The sequence below is a fragment of the Columba livia genome, chromosome 2 (genome assembly GCF_036013475.1).
Source record: "Columba livia isolate bColLiv1 breed racing homer chromosome 2, bColLiv1.pat.W.v2, whole genome shotgun sequence".
In the NCBI taxonomy this organism is placed as follows: Eukaryota; Metazoa; Chordata; class Aves; order Columbiformes; family Columbidae; genus Columba; species Columba livia.
The window spans coordinates 156,730,152-156,752,777 of record NC_088603.1 but is presented as its reverse complement, the minus strand read 5'-3'; the positions used below and the strand labels follow the sequence as shown (position 1 = coordinate 156,752,777).

At 41.1% G+C, this 22,626-nt stretch overlaps 1 protein-coding gene across 4 annotated transcripts in view; it reads left to right on the top strand.

Moving 5' to 3' along the window:
- COL22A1 (collagen type XXII alpha 1 chain) overlaps window positions 1-22,626 on the top strand; it is a 229,422-nt gene that overhangs the window by 174,395 nt on the left and 32,401 nt on the right. For all 4 annotated transcript variants that reach the window (XM_065054479.1, XM_065054478.1, XM_065054481.1 and 1 more), the window contains exons 32-43: window positions 396-437; window positions 2,302-2,334; window positions 4,045-4,098; window positions 4,629-4,682; window positions 5,819-5,872; window positions 7,929-7,982; window positions 9,578-9,631; window positions 10,573-10,677; window positions 11,248-11,292; window positions 13,506-13,583; window positions 17,741-17,776; window positions 18,659-18,712. In XM_065054479.1, coding sequence (XP_064910551.1) covers window positions 396-437; window positions 2,302-2,334; window positions 4,045-4,098; window positions 4,629-4,682; window positions 5,819-5,872; window positions 7,929-7,982; window positions 9,578-9,631; window positions 10,573-10,677; window positions 11,248-11,292; window positions 13,506-13,583; window positions 17,741-17,776; window positions 18,659-18,712 — 663 coding nt within the window. The remainder of the gene's footprint in view (window positions 1-395; window positions 438-2,301; window positions 2,335-4,044; window positions 4,099-4,628; window positions 4,683-5,818; window positions 5,873-7,928; window positions 7,983-9,577; window positions 9,632-10,572; window positions 10,678-11,247; window positions 11,293-13,505; window positions 13,584-17,740; window positions 17,777-18,658; window positions 18,713-22,626) is intronic.

Here is a 22,626-nt window from a genome sequence, read left to right as displayed (position 1 = left end):
GAGAAGCTTGGGTATAATGTATTTTTCAATGAATAATTTTGGTCAATTTTAACTTAAAATGTAAATTAAACTCCATATCACTCCTACACTGGTTGGGGTGACAGTAGAATTTCATTAATCTGTGGAGTTAGATCAATGTTAAAGTCATAAAGTGATAAAGATGAAAAAGTGAGGAAACTGTATGCAACAAAGGGAGGACAGCAGGATTTTAGGCCAGAGCAATGGGGTAAATTCCACCTATCAGAGAAGTGCTATGGGATTTTCACTGTCACTGAGCTGACAGGTTGTCATTGGGTTACAGCTCGATTGGTAACGTTGCATCTTCTTGCTGATAATGTTGAGTTTTATTTGTGCATCTTTTTATGTCCTTAATCATATTTTTCTCCTCTCTCTAGGGTGACACAGGTTCCCGCGGACCACCAGGCTTACCTGGAACAGTAAGTAATTTGTGTTCCATGCTGTAACAATATTTAAGCCATCATCACACTTAATCTACACTAATTCTTCAGAAACAAAGCTTTTCAAGATCCCTACCTCTCTGCAGAAACTTTAGGACCCATTTACTCTGAGATTACATCTCTTTCCTTCAGAGAAGCAATATCAAGGTATATTTGATCTTTTTATTTTGGGGGGAGGTTGTGCCCTCCTCTTTGTAAACATTTTTATATGTCCTTGCCTTGTGGTAGCACTTAAATTGAATTTGTGATTTGTTTAGCAACTCTGAGAGCTCTCTGAAGAAGGTCACAGCTGAAAACGGGGAGTCTGTTCATACAGAATTTCCAGGGTGAACTTGATTTTTCCAGCTGAGATCTCAGGATAAGACTGGCTCTAAACCGATACCAGTGAACAACAGCTCATCTTCTTGGGAAACAATTCACCTTCTTCCAGGAAGAGCAAAGGGTTCCACTTCTCATTGACATGAACTTATGGGGTGTAAGATTCAGCTCCGGCAATGCTGTAGGCCCCCAGAGCCTCCATTGCATACAGTTCCATGCTGTGTTTTAAGCCCAGAAAGATCCTCTCACCCCAGAGTTCATTCTGGGTTCAGCACTGGATCCAACACACAAACCAGTCATACATATTTGCATATATCCTTTCTGCCAATTAAAAAAAAAAAAAAGACACATAAAACAATTTATTCTTTTAAAAATGACCCTCCAAATTACATTTGGGAGCATGAACATAATTACAATGAAGTTCACTACAGGCGATTAAACCAGCATCTATTGAATGTAAACAAATAAACCGCACAGAATCTTAGTAAGCAGCTTGGAGTAAGCACTAGGAACAGGTCTGTCACTCTATCAGGAATGCTGATCCCAGTCACAGATCCTCCAAAAAATGGCAGATACCCACTTTTCGTCTTTGCTCACCACCCCTGGTTACAGCTGCCACAGTCAAGTTATGGAGAAAATTTGATTCAAGGTCTGTTGGTGAAAATCAAGTGCCTAAAGACCTTCATGCAGCAATGGAAGTGGTGTTATAATTTATTCCATGCCATTATTTGTGCATCTTTAGTCTGTGCCAAAGGGTGCTTCATGGTATTGAGTAGGGAAGGCTCCATGTGTGTCAGACAAGAATGACCCAGTCACAACACCACGTATAAATCTGTCTTAGTAAAGGCAGAGAAGGCAGCTTACAAACACAGTACAACACAGCTAGATAGAGAGAAAATAAACATGACTGCTCAAGCTTCATGTGTTTGTAGGGAGAAATAATTTCTGTTTCAGCTGTAAAAGTGATGATTTTGTCATATCCTCATTTCATCAAGGACTAAATTTTTCTTTCTAATTTTGTCAGTTTTGATAAAAGATGCTGCTTCTCTCTGCAAAACTGTATAATTTTTTTTGTAGCTAGTTCTTCAAGATGACTGTGTGATCCCTAAGACAACCGTGTTGAGACGTAAATATCTTGTACATGGTGCAAAGCAAAGAGAGAATACAACAAGTTCAGCCATGAAATCAGGAAATTTAATAATACTAAAGATGGTTCCAAGTGGAAAAGTGAGCTGGAGTAAACTTGAGTGAGCTAACAGTAAACTTGCTTACAAGGTTAAAGATGGATTTTTCATAGCAATGGGATGTACGGGATGTTTTTGAGTTTATATGAAATACTGTAGAAAATGCCTGATACTTGTGAGCTTGTTTCCAAATAGCCAGATGTTACAATGAGCTGCTCATTTATAAACCTACTGATGAATATATGGAATGTGTAATCTGTAATGACAAAGAGAATACATTAGTTAGTACACTTCAAGGAAGATAAGCAGCATTTCTTTTAACATTCTGGTTTCTCTTCCAGACAGCCTTCTTCACCCCACACCCCAGGATTCCTGTAAGTAACACCTTTAATAAACACGGCCTCTGGCTTATTGCCTTTTGTATCTGATAGACACATGGCACCTTAGTATTTTCCATGTTATTTAAATGCCTTCAGTAAATAACTTAAGTCTGGTTCTGGGCAACTTCACCGCTGTAACCAGCCATGATGAAAAGTCCACAGCTGTCCTGGTATCAGCAGCACCCAAAACAACTGTGGCTGGGACACAGCTGTATGCTTTCCCAGACTCTTAAGTGAAGCTTAAAATGAAATTTAATTTCCCACTTGCAGCACATAGTGGAAAATACTAATATGTGGCATTATATAGGATCACACCATTAGTGTGGGAGTAACCTTGTTAAGGATCAGGAGGCTTTACGGTAAGTATAAATGGCAGAGGTAGGCTCTAAAAGTGCCATTAGAAAAAAAAAGTACATATGCCAGGTTCTTCAGAGGCTGAGGAAAGAAGTAGGAATATGAGGGTAATACTGGAAATAGAAATTGTCTTTCTGAAGGCCACTAGATGGCATAAGGGACTACCTGATTAAAAGTTGATCTAACAAGATGCTACCTGTAGAATAAAATTCCTCCTATTATTTATCGCAGATCATTATATGTATCCATAATGCATAATAAATACAGATATTAAGTAATATTTATGCAGTTACATTTATTTTGTCTGTTAAAGAATCATTTGCAAATGGACTTTGAATTCCCAGGTGTTGCAGAAATGATTGGCAAATAGCTGATGTAAATAAATTCAAGCTGATTTGTCTTGGGCTCTGCATTTTGACTGATCAGTATTCCTTGTGTCTGTATCTTAAATCACTGATGTTCTTACTTTTCCTTGATTGCATAATTGAAGCACCTTGTATGATAAACAATGAATAAGTAATGATTGCTCTTGCCTGAATGCGTATGTTCATATAAGTGTACCAACATGAGTATTCATGTACTGCCTGGTTTATTCCAGCTATTTCCATAATTGTGTGCTGTTCCTTTTCGCTATATAAAAAGCAGAAATATGGATATATTGATTATTGTTCTAGAGCTCAGAACAAAGCTGATGAATTTCTTTCTGAAAGCGTCTTCAATTTACTGTAAGGAGGAAGAACAGGAATAAATTAATCATATTAGTCAGTGATGGTGGTGCATCAGATAATGCACTGACATTGCAGGAGGGAGGGGAAGTTGCATGGATGTATGGAGATGTTAGCAGAGCTAGAGATCAGGAAAAGCTGCTCAGTACACACCACTGAAGGTGTTGAGATGAGACCCTGAACGCTCCTCTCTTATAAACATAATGGGAATTGTCTGCATGTGCGATAATTTCCCCAATTGTAGGGTGACTTTAGGTCTGTGGTCCTACAAAGAGGCAGTGTGGTGGTGCTGGCATTTTTGCTCTTGGTCATATCATCTGACCTTTCAATACATTAGAGCTGATAGATTCTTTAACTGCTGTTCTCTATGAAGAAAATCTGTTCATTTTAAAAACTGAACATTTTTGCAATTATTATCATAACAGTCCAAGAAGTCTACACAAAGATCTCCAAATCTTACTGTGTGATATTATAATTTTGATTCATTGACCTTAAAATCCTTTGAGGAAGCTACTCTACCTTAGAAATGGATGTCTGATTGAAAGAACCCTTTTAGGAAACAGGACTGGTATGACATGCAGCCACAGAAATAGCTTTTATTTCTCTCTTTGTTGTTGTTTGTCAGGGTGAACCTGGACCGAAAGGGGAGAAAGGAGATCAAGGAACAAGCGGAGAACCTGTAAGCACAGCCAAGCGTTGCTTCAGTTGTTTTGAACTTTAGCGGGGACAGGACACGAGAGCTGCCTGTTTTGGAGGGAGAAGGTGGGACAAGATCCTTCTGCAACTGAGAGGCTTCTCTCATCAGAAATGGCCATAGTGGTGCTTGGCTTTATAGTGACTGTAGGGGAAGCTACATGACTACATGAATTTAAGCACTTAATTTATAGCTTTGGGCCTTAGTGGCTGAACAGAGGGCTACAGAGTTTGCTATACAGAACATGGCTGACAATGAGGTTGTACCTGTTTTATTAAGGGCTTTTGAAGTGATCTGGCCCAGATAAATTGTGAATTTGGCTACTTCATTTGTATTCTGGACCGCTCTTGTTCTGGGTGAAGCCCCTAGGAGAGGCAGAAGCCTGTGCAGTCACAGGCCCTGTGAAAAACACGCTTTTGTATCTCAGTGGGAGGAAGGAGAAACATCTCCTTCTGCTCAGGAGAAGAAAGGAGCAGTTTCCTTCAGGTCCTTCACATTTCCCTTTGTTTTTTCAGGGATTGCCTGGGGTCCCAGGTGAACAAGGTGTCCCAGGACCTGCAGGAGTACAGGTAAGAGGGCTCAGCCTTGAAGAAAATTTTTGACATGACCAGAGAGTGATGTTTTCAAGGTCCATATCACTGTAACTAATTCTTCTCCTATACACCAACAGCCCATTTGCCTGTCTTCATTGTTTTAAGTCCAGGGACTTCTGCAGATGTATTTATTTATACTAGACATCAGGAAAACATGAGAAAAATTAGAGCAGAAACATGGTATCTCTGCAGCATGATCAGTGTTGTCTGAGAGACTCCTTCCAACTTCAGGAGGGCATCTTGTATTGATGTCACTAAACCACAAGTCTCACGGATAAATTATGGCAGCACTTTGGCAAAACATGGCAGAGCATTCAGATTCAGCCCCGCTCCTTTTGACCTTGAATGCAATATGGCTCACATAAAATGGTTTTATAGTCTCAAGTATCTTCTGAAAATTTCTTGGCTCACATATATTATTTACAGTCATGACCAAGCTACGTTTTCATGTCAACATAGGAGGATGTTCACCCTGCTATCATCTGTGCTGTGCCCAGCCTATTACTTAGGCATCAACAGTTTAAACAGTTTAACCACAGTTTTAGCATTATGAAAAAAATAGTAGTAACATGCAACTTTTAACTGCCATCTGCTAAATGAGGGACTATCCAGTGAGTAGACCCTGTCCTGCCAAAATCCTTCAGAAAGGGCTACATGGTAAGTAGGATTGGGACGAACCCTCTGCACTATGATTTGTTTTGACCATTTCTATATGACTGCTGTTTGTATTTGAGAACTGCAGGCAAAATTTCTTCTGTGCAGGGAGACCACCAGAGTTGAGCTGAAAATGAAGTAACTGGTAGGCCTAAGGGTAGGAAGGAATTTTCACCCAGATTAATGCCTGCAACCTTCAGCATCTTGTGCTGAGAAACAGCCTCTGAGCTGATCAGTCGTTAGTAATTCTTCTTATGTCTCCGGGGTTTATTTTTATATTTCATTTTCTCACTGCACAGAGAACCAGGAGCCATTTCCTCAGCCGTTAAACTGCTCTGTGACTTGACTAACGAAAGCCCTTGCCCAGTGTGCACGTTCAAGCATCTTGAAGTCTTTTTGTCTGGCAGGCAGTCTCGTCCCATCTCTAACCAGCTGGTATCTCTCTTCTTTCCGCACAGGGCACAAAGGGACAGAAAGGAGCTCAAGGCGAAGCTGGAGCCCCTGGAGAGCCTGTGAGTAACTGCTTCCCTTGCAGCAGTTTTCCCTGAAGGGACTGAATTCAATGCCTTGCAGATTCACAATCCCAGGCTGCTGGGGCTTGTGGCACATCCTAAACTGCAGCTGGAAGAGTCGCTACTTGTGGGCAAACAGGCGCAGCTGCAGCAAACAGATCAATGCCCCAGTCAGCCCAGCTCTAAATTGTGCATCTTTTGCTGGCCAAGTCTCTTCTTCTCTAACAAAATTCCCTCTTTTCTGCGTGAGATGCAGGCAGAGCTTGTTACTGCACTGCGATATCAGCCAAGCCCGGGCAGCCAGCTGGTGCAGGGAGCTCGCTTCTCATCAGCAGCCTGAATTAGTTTTTGATCATCGTTGGTTTTAGGCTTCTTAGTCAATTCTGTTTTCTTTAATACAGGCTCATCACCAGAGGAATTGTCACATAACACTTTTTTGAGGCATGTGTTGTAGGGAGGGCTGCTATTTTCTGACTGTGTGCTAAAGAACAGCTAAGGATTCAAGCCCAAATTTATTATTGTTAGAGCATATAAGCCCTTCATGGCTGAATCAAAGACCACATACTTTCTCTGCAAGAAGAGAAGGAAGACTGAAAAACTATTCAAAATAATGACTGAGAGAAAGGATGTTTATATCCGGGAGAAGGAGGGAATAGGAAATCCAAATTAAGCATCCTAGTAACTAAAATTTCTTCTTCCACCTTTGTGTTCATGGTTTTCCTTCTTGGGCTTGTGCTTCGATGTTGTTCCCAGCAGTGCTTTGACCTGCCTGTCCCCAGCTCTCTTTCACTCCTGGCTGAAGGACTCCTCAGTCTTTTTGGGAAGAAAAAGAAAAGTTAGGAAATGTCCCCCTCCCACCAAACTCGCCATTGGTTTTATTTCTTTGTATAGCCTGGTGCCTTAGAGGATGTTAATGATATAGAAATGCAGCCATATGCTGGCACCTTTTATTTTTTTCCCATCTTTTCACAGGCTGCCACTGCTCCAAATGTTTCTATTGGCTCGTAGACCAGTGACTGTAAATAACACAGAAATGAGGAAACCTTTAATTCCATTTTAGTGAGCCAAAGGCAACAGATAGACACTCACTTTGTGAAGAGCTGTGCTTTGGAAGATTTTCATCATCTCCCAACTGTTTGCGTTGCCCTTCTGCAAGATATTACTGCCCAGCGCTTCCAGTAGAAGGGATTTCTCTGTACTCTGCTCCAAGTCAGATAGATTATTTCAGTCTGCTGATGCAGATGTTTTTAGACAGTCTGGCTCATTTAGCCCTAAATGGATTAGGCATGCTAAAAGAAATCCTTTTTGTTGCAAAGCTCTGATGGCAAGTGAACCATGGCCAGTGACGAGAAACTCCAGAGGTAGCAGCTTCACAGAATCACAGAATGTTAGGGCTTGGAAGGGACCTCAAAAGATCATCTAGTCCAATCCCCCAGATATGGTCAAGTATAAAGAAATATGTCTAAATACTGCCTGGTAACCCAAACCATACATCTCTATGGGGATGTAAATCCCCAAATACATGTCCTCTCATCCCCCATACATTTTCTGGGGACACACATGAGATTTTCCACCCTAAAAAGCTTCTACATGCAGACAGCAAAACCTGCAATTCAGAACTATAACACTCTGAATGGTTTGTGCTGTTCGTCTATTTGGTGTAAATGAGTGTTTTCAGGTTTTGTTCCCCAGAGTAAAGAAAGGTAGAATTGTCAACAAAACATATTTTGTTGACCTTGGTATTTATTTGATGATAAATCAACATACTTTCCTCTGTTCTTTTGATGTTTCAGGCCTAGACTTTTCTTCCTATATCTCAACTAGATTTAGGATTTATTTTGATGGAAGTAATTTTAAGCTCCCAAAGAAGGTCTTCATTCATTTTGTATTGTTTCATGCTTCTTTTCACAACAAAGTGTTTCACAAAAATGCTATTTTTTGCTTTGTTGAATAACACTGTCTGATACAAACTCCAGCCTCACTTGGAACATCGTGTTCTTATGGTGGTACAAGTTGTGAAATGCATATGCACACATTCTTCATTTTCTTGAAACAGGGTGTGACTGGACCAGCAGGGCCTCCAGGTCCAAGAGGCTTGCCAGGAAATGTGGTATGTGTGCACCAGTGGATTTGTTTTCCTATCTGTGTCCTGATTTCTTTAATATGTTTAGTTTTCCCTTCCACAATGTTTGCTATCAGGTTCAAGAGGTTGTGTTTCATTACACTTTTTTAACAGTTGAATTTAAATATCTGGAAGCACCTGGAAATGGTGTATCCATGAAGCATATTCTCACATTCATTTGTAGCAAGAGAGAGGCATGGAGTTTTTTCATTCCTCACCAAATTGTCAAAAGCAATTTTTACTGCCAGCTCTTCTAGAGGAAAAATGCAATGTTTATTGTCTCTCTGGTTTTATTTCTATTGCCTCATTCTTATTTGTCATTTCCTTTTGAAAACATGACTTCTTGATATAAAAATTCCATGGTATTCTCCTAATTTTATTATGGAAACATCTAAGTATTTGATCCTACAATCAGGGCTTTGAAAGCAATGCAGTGTCCTCCTTGCCTTGGTAGATGTTCATCACCATTAATATGTTGTGCATGATAGCCCAAAGACTTTTTTGCAAGCATAAAAAGCTCCAACTCTGCTTCCTGCCCAACCACTGTAATTTTCTTTCTAGTGCCTGGGTTTTAGCTGGGTTTACTCTGAATTAAGTGGAAAACAGCAGATAAATCCCATGTTATAATGTGTTCAGACATGGTGGTTTAGCACAGAGGGCTCATTAAGGCAGAGTTTATTACCTGGGCAATCTTAAATTGTCTTTCTACTAATTGTTAAGACACATTTATTTAAATTGTATTAATGTAGCAATTTAATTTCAAACTGAAAGTGATATTGAAAATTAGGACCTTTTCCAATTTCATATTCCTTTAAGCAAACTTCTGTGCCAGTAATACCAATATATTACCTATAAACATTAATACAGTTGGAAATAATTTTTATTGGTGTAAAACGGAAAATAATTATTACAACCACCCTGTGAAGAGGTCAATCCAATCTTACTGGTGCCAAGACATCATTTCACATCTTAAAGTGGAGTGCCACTTCATAATGTGTTTTGGTGAATTAGAAAATTACGGTATTTAATTTGGAGCTCTAAATCATCTATATTTTGACAAGGAACCCTTTGAGATATGCCAGGACATGAAAATGATTGAAAACTGAGATAGAGGGTAAAATGCACGTAGTTATGTTTTCCAAAGTATAGCTTTGGAGAGCAGTAGCCATGAAAAAATAAGATTGTGAGACTTTTGGATTCTCTGATACAGAGGTGATGATTTGAGGGTCGGTTGGTAATGGATTAGGAACTGCTGATGATTTTACAAAACAAATAGAATAGTTATTGGTAGAGAGAGAATGCACAAATCTGGGATCAGCTCAATTTTTGCTTTTGTTGTTCAACTTTTTTTTATATTGAAAAAAAAAATAATCAAACCAAAACAACTTTAAGCACTTGGTACACAACTCTTCTGTGGTGTTCTCTGGATTACAGGTTGTCTGTACTGGGAAATCTAAAAAAATTTAAAAGTGATACTAATCCTTGAGATAGATTGTACTGAAGCCACTGGTCTATCCAGTTGCTTCAGGATCAAATACTGCCTAAAAAAAAACTTTTAAGCTTTAAAGTTCTTTTCTCTCCAGGGTGTACCTGGAGGCCCCGGACTACCAGGAAAAGAGGGAGAAAAAGGGGAAAAGGTGAGTATGTTCTTTCATCGATTCTTTCCCTTTCCCTTCTCCCTTCTCCCTTCTCCCTTCTCCCTTCTCCCTTCTCCCTTCTCCCTTCTCCCTTCTCCTTTCTCTTTTCCCTTCCCTTCCCTTCCCTTCCCTTCCCTTCCCTTCCCTTCCCTTCCCTTCCCTTCCCTTCCCTTCCCTTCCCTTCCCTTCCCTTCCCTTCCGAGACAGAAGGAGTCTGAACTGGAAAGTTATTTCATAGGATCATGGGTGATTAAGACACATGGGCTCATTAGATCATCTTGTCTGACCTTCTCCATTACACCTGCTGTAAGATTTTCACCCTGTTGCGGCTTTATAATTTACCTAATACAATCACTGAGATACAACTGGATACAGTGAAGTCACTGCAATGCTGATTTTCTACTGTTCTCACTGCCTGTTTTAAGTACCCCCTGTTGACTACTGTAAATCCAGAACTGGAAGAAAAACTGGCTTTCATGGCTAGGAAACTGAGATTTCTGCATTTATGATAATCTGTTGTAATTGGACCATTAGTTCAGCTTTCCAGTGCATTCTTGCTTACCTTTTGCCTGCCTTGCCTGACTGTTATGTCTCATCTCATAGCTAGGCTGTGAGCTCTCTGAGGTCAAGGGTTTGTATAATAATTTGTTCATGCATTGCACAGTGCCCAGCATGCTGGAGTGCTGATCTTTGCTTCCAGGAGTAGAACCTTCCATCAAATAATTTCAAAGTCTCATTTTACTTTATTTAAGGAAAATTACAAATGCCTTGAGATGACTGAAGGAAAAAGGCTCCTCTTTAAAGAGACTTTCCTGTGATACCAAGACAAATTCAGATGAGAAGGCTAGAAAAAACACATATCTTTCAGTCACAATGAAAGACCTGATCCAGGAATGGTCTTCAGTATGCTGCTAGGAGTTTTGCTGGATTGTCTCTTACAGGGTGATCCTGGAAAAGAAGGAAAAGTGGGTTTGCCTGGGCCAACTGGTGAGCCAGGTCCTGCTGGAGCGCCGGGTTTGCCTGGTAAGGGTAAAGATGGAGAACCGGTAAGTCCTGCTGGCAAACTCTGCACTTGAGCGGTTCAACGTGAAGTAGACAAGTGTGACTTTTGCAGAAGAACGGTGGATTTTTGGTAGTTAGGCTGCATTGTCACAAGTGCTCACAGGCTGTCTACTGAAGACCCAAAAGGCCTGATTGTGCAAAATTATCCAGATCACAGTGCTGCATCCAAAAAAGGCAGAGAGAACTGAAGGTATATTTCTGAACATTAAACCCCCTTCAGTCCTTTCTGCCTGCTGACCATCAAAAATGGAGACATCCACAAGGAGCAACTGTTGTCCTTGTGACCAGCACAAAAATGATGATGATAGTTCCCTATAAGTTATATTGATGATAGTTCCCTATAAGCATTTAATTCTAATCAAATTAGCAAATTGTTTAATTTACTTGCATGTTATCACTAAAAGATGAATTGTAAAGGTCTCTTCTAACTCAAACTATTCTATAATTCTAAGGAGGGTGGTGGTGGGGATGTTTGCTACCTTGGTTGTCTTAAAGTCCAAACTCCTGTTGGGCTGCATGGTGACTGTTTTCTGGTTTTGTTTCTGTTACTTTAGGGGCTAAGAGGCCCACCAGGGTTGCCAGGACCCTCTGGACATAAGGTGAGCATGAGCTTCATTATGGACTGCTTCTCTCCATCACTGGAACTGGAGAAAAAGATGTGGTGAAAACACGGTCTGTTTTTCACTAGAAAATAGAGTTTGTGAAGGTTTCACTCAAAAATGCACTTCTAGGCTTCTAGGAGGTTCCTTTTTTACTATTCCAGTATCTCTGTAGATGTGAATATTGAGATATGAATTAGGTGTGTTCACTTTCCACATTGAAAATTTCTTCCAGCATTGTGTGAATTCAGCACAGACTAAGGACTAAATGCCCACTTTTTCAAGGAAACTGGGACTGGGACCTTTAACCCATACAGCAAGAGAGACATTGCATAGCTAAAAGATAACATTCTCTGGAGACCACCTGTCAGCCCCTGAAGGAGCAGTCATAGCACTAATTTCCTTCACTTTTCAAGGTGGATATAAATTATTTTCTAATGGGACCAGATAGTCCTGGTTTGTCCTCCAATTTTGTAGTTCAGGCTAAGAATAGCTAGTTGGTTAAGTTAATGACACTAATGTCAGCTGAAATTAATATTTATTCTCTTATAAATACACAACTAATAGAGAAAGCAATAAAACAGCAAAAACATTTGCTTTTGAGAGCACCTGGATTATGCTTGAGTCTGCAATCAGATATGCCAGAATTCCTCCTCTTTGAAATGACTGTGTCCTGAACTGAATTGGAAGAAGACTAGGATGTTTAAACACATTCTTTGAATGATAAAAGTAGGAATATAGGCATATGAGACTAGATCCCATAGTTTTGAAATAACCAAATTGTCATGAAGTGTTTTCTTTTGGCTTTGTTGCATTCTGTATAAATGCATTGTACTCCCTTGTATATATATTTGACAGTTCAGAACACACACTCAATAATAAAATTATAATTGATATTAAAAAAAAAGAAACTAAAATAAATCTCATTAAATATTCTATTTGATGTCAACACAAGGTGGTAAGGATCTTAATTGTGCATGGGAAAATACTATTGAACTTTTCGTATTGAAATTACGTTCTTGAATAAAATAACAAATAAGAGATCTGCAGGAGTGTTTGAACTAATCAGAATACACTTTCTCTCACTGTCCTTGCAGGATTTTTTCTTTGTAATGTAACATTAGCTGAAGAGAGAAATTGAGAGAAAGAGAGAGAGAGAGAGAAAGAAAGAAAAGATAGAGAGAGAAAGAAAGGAAGAAAGAAAAAGAAAGAAAGAACAAAAGAGAAAGAAAGGAAGGAAAGAAGGAAGGGAAAAAAATTAGGAGATATTGCAGACCAAATTTGGGGTGGACAGAATCCATGGGTAACAATTTTTCTATCATGCTTCTATATAGCGGGACATAGTGTAATAAGAAATAGCATCAATAAGATTCATTGTTATAAGTCTACTTCCAGTGTGAGACCAAATCTCACAACTGCAATACAATCCATAAAAATCTTGTTTGATTTCTCCCCGTAACAAGACAACAGACATTAAATTTCAGTCTTTCAGCTGAATTATTTCTCAGCCCTGTCTCTACAGTATCCATTAAACAGTTTCAAGTAGTTTTCTGTGGTCTGCAGGTTTTACTATAGAAAATCCTGTTTTCTAGAAGGGAGGTATCTCCTTTTTTAGCACAGTCCTCTAGAGAGAGCGATAGAACTGTTGAATTGGGTTTTTTTACAAAAAATTATTCATGCACTTCTGCATGTAGTCCTATGTTGGTAAAGGAGAACATTAAGATGTAACCAAACACCTCTAATTCTTTCTTCCCCAGATAAATAATCTGTATTTAACAATGTTTGCAGATTAGCCATCTACCACAGAAGCACAAAGAAAAGTGCATTATGGTGCTTAGTGTTTCCCCGAGCCAGGAAGAGTGCCTAATACCCTACAGGCAATTGCAACTGGAAATTCTATGCTGTGCGCTAGGATAAATTAAAGTACTTGTAGAGGCTGTGTCCCCTCTCATTTATGTGGTGTGGCACACGTTGACATCATGTGAGTGCCCACAGAGGTTGCCTGGGGCTCGTGTGAAGGAGAGGGACAGTTTTCTTGGCATGATGTGACAGTACCTGTGCCATTTCCCCACCCTGCTACATCCTGACACCGTTCCTCTCTGGGCAGATCAGGTCAGGATGCATCAGTGTGATGTTCTGTTGTAAAACCTGGTTGCATTTTGGCACATTTTCTCAATACTGCACAAATCATTTAACTTCTTCCTTTTTTTCAGGGGGAGAGGGGACCTCCTGGTCTCCCTGGGCAGCCAGGAGACAGAGGCGTGCCAGGAATCGGGCTGGCTGGACCCCCTGTAAGTAACAGGTCCTGCTGCGACCTGGAATGAAGTGAAAACTTGCCCAACACTATCTGGGCAATGTGTTGTCTGTGCTCAACTGTGCCATGAGGGACACAAGGCAATGGCAGGAAGATGTGCCAGGGGAGGTTCAGATTGGACATTAGAAAAAAGTTCTTCATCCAGAGGGTGCTGGACACTGAACAGGCTCCCCAGGGAGGTGTCACAGCCCCAAGCCTGACAATGTTCAATAAGAGACTGGACAACGTCCTCAGACACATGGTATGCACTGTGGGATGTCCTGTGCAGGGACAGGAGTTGGACTCGATGACTCTTGTGGGTCTCTTCCAACTCGGGACATTCTAAGATTCTAAGAGCCTGTGGGATGATTTACCTTCTGAAGATGCAAACTGCAGACTAGTCTAGAGGCTGCCATTCGTGACTCATACACATCTGTTGTGAAGGATCTTGTTGTGAGGGATGAATTTGGTTTTAGTTAAAAGTGAAAGGCAGAGAAGTGCTATAGGAGTGATTGATATCACTGGCTGTTACTCCTGACTCTTCTGCATCGTCTTGACACATCAGCTGTGGATGTTACTTGAGATCTGTGCTCAGCCAGCAGGACTGGTCTGCTGGGGAGATGTAACCCTGTTGTCACCCCATTAGAAGGGACAAGTGTGACACACATGTCCAGATCAGTGACAGAGTCAGCAGCCTGATAGGGAAACAGAAAATCAGATTACTTAAATTGCTGTATTCCAAGAGAGCCATAGTGTGCATAATTTCCTACAAAGGTTTAGTCACACCTCATCCAGCTCTGCCCTCACCTCCTGCCATCGGTATTAAAGTTTTACCCTTACCACTAGGCCACAAGGCATGTTTGAGAGTGTGCTCTGGAATGTTTGGATTTTCATATCGCTGTGGTTTGATCATTCCAGTATTTGGCATGTACAATTGCTCTTGAGATCAGGGGATTTGGGGGTGCTCTGACTGTAGTCCTGCTCAGAGTTCTCCAGATATGCACTGAATATGCAAGAGAAATATCTTTAGGAGGATGCAAACAGTGTTCCTAGATGTAATTGCTGGAGGACATCTGAGACCTTGCATTATTTTTCAACCCCTTGTACATGCAATGATACTATACAAATCACAGTCATTTTTTTAATGCTCTAGTTATCTGGATATGTTTCCCAATTAGTACAGGAAATTACCTTGACATGATAAGTGGTATTGCTGTGTAATACTAGTTGACAAATTTAGCTTTCTGAGGTGTATCTCCACTTAATATTTGCTTTTACCTTGCTGAATACCATATATGTCAATGCAGACTGGGTCAGTCATGTTTCGCACTGTGACTGTGTCATGGCCTTCATGGTCCTTAAAGGGTTATTGATGGTTGAATATGTGCTGGCTATTATTTATTTTGATTTATCTAAGGAGCAGTGATGTTCTTCCGTTTCTTAATGTTCAGTCATTAATATTAAAATTAAATTTGCAAATGAGCATCTGGCTTGTTTGAAAGTCACTGGTCTATGGCTAGTTTTTAATTGCTGATTTTTAGATTCAGTACAGCAGTAGGTGAGTTCACTTCTGCATCCTGATATACACCAGGCAACAAAGTTCTTCACTGAGGCTTTAGTATAGCCATGAATGCAAATTACTAAGAACTTGACTCCAAATGTCACTTGCCTTACACCAGAGGATTACTTTTTTCCTGTGTCATTGCTTGATCAATGTTGGGTTGAGTAGCCACCTACACACCACACAATACCTAATTGATTTGTTTTTATTTATTTAACCTGCTCCACTAAATAACTTTGTTTGTTTGTTTTTTACTGTTATGATGGTTTTCTCCACTGGAGATTCGTTGCAACCTCAGTTCTGGTGCAAAGATTCTGGAATTTGAACAACACTGTATAATGTTGAACCCATCAGGCTTTCACAAAGGCTGAGTCCCACAGAAAAAAAAATAGAAGTCAGTGGGGCTACTTCGGTTCATATTACACACTGAATTAAAGGTGTCAGCCTATAGTCTTTTTAGTGATGTAACAAAAGTGTGTACAAAATACTTTCAGCTTGAGAGCTAAAAGCCAGCATCTCTTTTTAATTGGAGTCCTCACCCTGTTTTCTCCTATGCCCTTAACCTCTCTTGGACTTTGCTCCTGATATAAAAGATATATATAAATGAGGATTTTTTTTTTTTTTTTTACTTTGTCTGCTAAAATATTGATTTACTATTTACATAATACTGAGACATAAACTGAATACTATCTGAGTGTGTTCTTTCCCAACTGAACCATAAGCAGAAGGGGGGGATGCTTGGAGAAATGGGGTGAATTCACATGGTTATGCTGAAGTTGCCTAATGGACCTATGTTCTGCATAAGTAGAATTGTTTTGCTCTTGCTCTGCCTTGCCCTTTTCATATTACTATGGGTTCAGAATTATGTATTTAGCTTTTGCTTGAGCAGAGCATTAAGGTGTCTTGAATGGAGGACTGTATGAGGATTAGTGAATTAATGTGCCTGAAATAGAAATCAAAGGGAGAGGAGTCATAGTGTGAGCCAATTTATTTGAACACAGCCCCAGAGATGTGAGTTTGAGCCTTGTTTCGGGTGTGTTTGCAATGCCAGATTGACTCATCCATGCATGGTATGGGTACTGCATGCCTTCTGTGGGGTTCCTATAGATGTGGATACCTTCTAGTGGCTCATTCTACTCAGTTACACCTTTTAAAGTTGTATTCCAAAACGAACAGAATATGCAAGCCCACTGGATTTCCTGCTTTGACCTCATTTAAAGAGCACACAGGTCCCATGGGATGCTTTTCCTTGTGTTAGAGGTAGCTGAATACAGTGGTCTTCAGGATATGGGGGAATTGTCCTGTCTCAGCCCAACAGATATAAGAGTGCTGTAGTTCTGTCCCCAGTTCCAACCGGTAATGAGGCTGAGCACATATTGCCAATGATCATATGCATACATATTGCACACACACAGATGCCTGTGCCATGTATATCAATGCAGGCAATAATGCCTCTATCAACATTCATAAACTCATAGAATCATAGAACAGTTTGGGTTGGAAGGGACCTTTAAAGGCCATCTTGTCTGACTCCCATGCAATGAGCAGGGACATCTTCAACTACCTCAGGTTGCTCAGAGCCCCATTCAGCCTGGCCTTGAATGTCTCCAGGGACAGGGAATTTACCACCTCTCTTGGTACCATGCTCCAGTATTTTACCACCCTCACTGTAAAAAATTTATTCTTCATGTCTAGCCTGAATGTCCCTTCTTTTAGTTTAAAACCATTTTGTCCTGTAAACCCTTTATCCTGTTGTAACAGGCCTTTCTAAAAAGTTTGTCCCCATCTTTCTTATAGGCCCCTTTTAAGTAGAGAAAGACCTCAATAAGGTCTCCCTGGAGCCTTCTCTTCTCCAGGCTGAACACCTCCAACTCCCAATCTGTCCTCCCAGCAGAGCTGATCCAGCCTCGGATCATTTCTGTGGCTCCTCTGGCACCTCTCCATCAGGTCCATGTGTGTCCTGTGCTGAGGACCCCAGAGCTGGACCAGCACTGCAGGGTGGTCTCACCAGAGTGGAGCAGAGGGGCAGAATCACCTCCCTGCCCTGCTGCCCATGCTCCTGGTGATGCAGCCCAGGATACAATTTGCTTCTGGGCTGCAAGCACACATTGCTGGCTCATGTCCAACCTTTCACCCACTGATACCCCCAAGTCCTTCTCTGTAGGGCTGCTCTCTATCCTAAACAGCACTCTTAGAAACATTGGCAAAATGTCTTGATCCCACTCCCCCTCTCTGGCTGATAAGATTTGAAGAGCACTGTTGGAATGTATACATGTGCAGGGCTCAGTCAGACAAGCATTGTGTTAACATACAGCTGACCCTTCTGGTATCTTTTTCTCTCATTTTTTCTCACAATTTTTCCTCCATGATCTACCTCAATTTCTTCCTTATTTTGCCTTTGATCCTTCCCTTAAAACTCCTGTTGTGAGTATTGCACACTCCAACAATGTTTGTGTGAGCAGCCGGTCAGACTTAATCCTTTTCTTAACCTTCCTTCTCCAATGTTTGTTACTGTGATGCTCCAGGACAGTCTGATCAGCCAAGGGGGATGTTAATTTTAAGTGTTTTTATTGCTGTATCTTTTCTGTTTTCAGGGCCCTGTTGGACCCCCAGGAGACAAAGGGTCATTGGTACAGTATGTCTTTCTAACTACACCTGGATTTTATGGGGAGGGGGAAATCACATTAATTGTGTTTCTACCAATGATTTCATGAAGACATGTTTAATTTGTTTTTTCCCAGGGTTGGTAGGGTCACAGGGTGGCTGACCATCCAAAGGGGACTTCTCTTGTGCTTTGATATTGTCTGCTATACTAAGTTGATTGAGACTTGGCATGATGACAACTTTTCCCTACCTATCAATAGTCCTACAAAAGAAAGAATGAATCACTTGTTTAACCCTTCATTCAAAAAAAGTATTTCAAGGCATGTGATTCAATGCGCACTGCTATGCCCTATAGCCAAGGCATTTTTAAGCGTTTTTCTTACTTAAATCTTACAGAAACCTTTGCATTTTAGTAGTCACCAAACATGCCTAGTTCCTCAACATACGGTTTTACAAACATGCAATCCGTTGGTGTGAAACAGATAGCTGTGTACCATGGTTTAGTACACGCTGGCATGAATTTCAAGCACAAGAGCCAGTCCTATCCAGTGTACTAGCTCATACTGAGGAGCTGGACCATTTTTTCTCCTCTTCCATCCTGTGCTCAGTTATATTTTCTCCCTGTTCATAAACTTGCTTCCTGTAAAGAGTCATTATTACCTTTCTAGTCAAGGTATGTGAGGCTTGACTTTACTGATGCACGTAAAGTCCCTTGAGGCACAGAAATTACTGATACTGTGATAATGTAACATGAGAATATATATTTTTTATACTCTCTCGTAGTTGTTTAACTGCTAGTTACCCTTTTTCCCCACAATAACTACTGGGTTGAAGATTTATTCTCTTCAGCTAAGAAGCACCTCGTAAGTACTGTTCATGTTATTGAGTTTGTTTGTTCTCTTTTCCAGGGTCCCCGTGGTGTACCTGGTATCCCTGGACCACAGGGCCCTCCTGGCCACGATGTGAGTAAAATAAAAGTACTCAAGAAAAGTCTCAGTGATCAAATCTAATTTCCTCAAGCATTGTGCTCATACTCAACCACAGTCATTGAGCATTACTAGGATGGTCCAAGGGAGATGATTTGCAGAAGTGGAACACTTACAATTTAAAATGTCAGAGAGAAAACAGGCTGAGGAGGGTTGTCTCAAGGAAAGTGGTGGACTCCACCATTTAAAAACTATACTGGATAAGTAAATTGACAGCATAGACTGGGGAATGGTCCCACACTGGAAAAGGATGATTATTAAGCTGTCTAGGAACTTCTCAGAAACCGCCGAGATAAATAAACTGTAATATTTCTATGAAAACAGGGCCACAGCTGTTAAAAATCTCTTTGTGAGTACATTTTGCTGCTGCTGCTGTGCATGAGAGATGACATTTTAACCTCTTGGTGCACTTTTTTTCACTCCTGCCATCTCAGTGGGTGAGTCATGGAGCTGAGGTACAAAGAATAATGTGGCAGAATCCCAGCTGGAAAACTGACCCCTCTTGCTGCCCAGCTTTGTCACAGTGTTGAATCAGAAAGAGGAGCATTTGTTTGTTTTTTCTCTGCTGGTCAGCCAGCTCTGCGATGTGGAGGAAAACCAGCAAGGAGGCTCTGAAGATTTTGAAAGGCTTGAGCTTTGGATTTGTGCCTGTTGAGGGAATGCTGTGGGGAGAGGGCAGTGCCCTTCTGTAACTCTCCTTCTCAGCACTGCTTTATGATGCTGTCATGTCCAAAAAGGCTACCAGTTTTCACTAAGCCCATGGCAAGTGATTTTCAACCCTAATGTGACTTTATTGACATACGTCAACTGGCCTAAAGGGTGTAATTTTCTATGGGTTGGATCTCCTGTCCTCTTGCAGTGTTTGGAGAAGAAGGCCTAGTCTTCTTCCTATCTACTTTGTCACAAGACAAATGATTATGGTCAGCCCATGACAGTAGGAATGGTCCTTTCCTCCATCACCTTGTGTCCCTAAGCTGCCACAGATTCAGAATTGTGTCCTGCTGACTGCCCTTAGATTTCCTCACCTTGTTTAGAGGTGTTCGAGATTTTTATAATGAGATTTTTAAACAGGAGATACAATAGATGGTTTATTACATCTGTATTGTGTGATGAGAGTGCCAGAGGAAGCTTTTCTGAGTTTCTTCCTGGCTCTACTCAGATCAGCGTTGAAAGCTCAGCCCTTGGAGAGGCAGTACTTCAGTCTTTACATCTTTCCTTTTCTCTGTGGAAAATTACCCAAACATTCCTTATGGTATAGTACTTGTAAAACATATCCTCTATTATGCTGTTTTAATTGCACTCAATATGTCTTTTAGGAGCTCTCTGTATTCTGTTTGATCACCTGTTAAGCAATTCTACCTGTGTTTCAGGAAGTGTAAATGTAACTACAGGACACATTCCAACATTTCTCGGTATAACAGCAGGGATACCTATTTTGACAAGATCATGCATTTGCTGTTTCTTGATCTCCACTTTCACTTATGACTAGTACCAAGAATTTTTTTGTTCTGCTCTTTCACTCTCGTATATCAGTGTAGTATTGCTGTATTCTCTGAAGCATGCCCATTTTTGTACTCTGTTAGGTTTAAATTGTATGTCATCAGTTAGGAAAGCTCTAATTTGAATTGCTAATATGAATTTACCATGCAACTCCCAAGCCATTCAGTGGCAATAGCCTTAATGACTTGCCTCAATATCTTCTTTTTTGCTGTGGCTATTGCAAATATATTCCATGTTGTGTTTTGTTTTCTTTTGTGTTTTTTCTTTTTTTTTTTTTTTTCCTAAGACTGAATAATTCTTTTAAATCACATTTACACACATTAGGTTACTCTCTGCATTATTTTTCCAGTCGCAGACTCATCAGATGCTCTTGGAAGTGTCTGCTATAAGTTGTTGTATTCCCTGATACTGCAAGTCAGATTTACAGTTGTATTTGGGGAGGTGGAATAGTCAATAGTTCTTTTGGAATAGCTTTGGCCAGAATCACAGAATCACAGAATCGACTGGGTTGGAAAAGACCTCAGAGATCATCCAGTCCAACCCTTGGTCCAACTCTAGTCCGTTTACTAGATCATGGCAGTAAGTGCCATGTCCAATCTCAGTTTAAAAACCTCCAGGGCCGGTGAGTCCAGCACCTCCCTGGGCAGGCCATTCCAATGCCTGACCACTCTCTCTGCAAAGAATTGCTTTCTAATAGCCAGCCTAAATTTCCCCTGGCAGAGTTTAAGCCCATGCCCCCTTGTCCTATTGCTAACTGCCTGGGAGAAGAGACCAATCCCCACCTGGCTATAACTTCCATTCAGGTAGTTCTAGAGAGTGATGAGGTCACCTCTAAGCCTCCTCTTTTCTAGACTAAACAACCCCAGCTCCCTCAGCCTCTCCCCATAGGTCTTATGTTCAAGTCCCTTCCCCAGTCGTGTTGCTCTTCTCTGGACCCGCTCCAGCACTTCAACCTCCTTCCTGAGCTGAGGGGCCCAGAACTGAACACAACACTCCAGGTGTGACCTCCCCAATGCAGAGTACAGGGGAAGGATCACTTCCCTTGTCCTGCTGACCACGCTAGTTTGGATACAGGACAGGACACCATTGGCCTTCTTGGCCGCCTGCGCACACTGGTGGCTCATGTTGAGCTTCCTGTCAATTAGTACCCCCAGGTCCCTTTCTGTCTGACTGCTCTCCAGCCACTCTGTGCCCAGCCTGGAGCGCTGCAGGGGGTTGTTGTGACCAAAGTGCAGCACCCGGCACTTGGCCTTGTTGAACTTCATCCCATTGGAATCAGACCATTTTTCCAGTCTACCCAGATCCCTCTGCAAAGCCCTCCTGCCTTCCAGCAGGTCGACACTCTCTCCCAACTTGGTGTCATCAGCAAATTTGCTGATGATGGTCTCAATCCCCTCATCTAAATCGTCAATAAAGATGTTAAGCAGGACTGGACCCAACACTGACCCCTGGGGAACACCACTAGTGACTGGCCGCCAGCTGGATGCAGCCCCATTCACCAGCACTCTCTGGGCCCGGCCCTCCAGCCAGTTCTTAACCCAGCGTAGAGTACACTTGTCCAAGCCATGGGCTACCAGCTTTTGCAGGAGTATATTATGGGAGACAGAATTATCTCCAACAGGTGAATAGATTTACATGATTACATTCTAGCTTCTTTCTAGTGCCCTAAAAGCACGTGCCATATTTTTTGCAATAGCTCTGCCCAAGGTCACCTTTTGAAACATCTTTTGGCACCTTGATCAAATATCAAGAGTTCTCAGGACAATATCTTGTTTTATTAAAATTTAGGTTTTGAAAATTCTTGCCCAGGTTTACAGTACAGTCATGCTTGTTTGACTTTTTTCAGCTCCTCTTAGCAAAAGGCTTGGTGTTTATTTTTCCTCTTGAGTTCACTATGTCCATAACTACAGCTTCCCTTCTGCTGGGAGAAAGCTGGGCATATTGTCTTGTCCCATATACATTATTTTCTTCTCTTTAAGCTGGCATTTTTTTATCTGAATAACTAAAGCTCTAATTCTTACAGCCTGAAAAGTGCTTTCTCAAGCCTTTTTTTTGTGGTCTTTGTTTTTCCCTATAGGAGGACTGATTTGTTCCATAGCAGGACTATTACATATTGTGCCTGCTTCTGTGCCTTCAATCATTTCAAGTATTCCTTGCACTTACTTTTGGAAAAAAAAATAATGCAGATCACATTTTAAGCTGGCAGTATTCCTGTACTGTGCATTAAGCATAGCCTTAAGTACCTTCTTTCAGAGAAATTGGCCAGTCTCATATTCTGAGAGTTACAAAAAATATTTCTACGCACTAAGTGATGTAATGTACATGGCTGCCTCCTTGAGCTGCTCCAGATCAGGTCCCTCCTGCCTGGCCCCTGCTGCCCAGGACTCGGA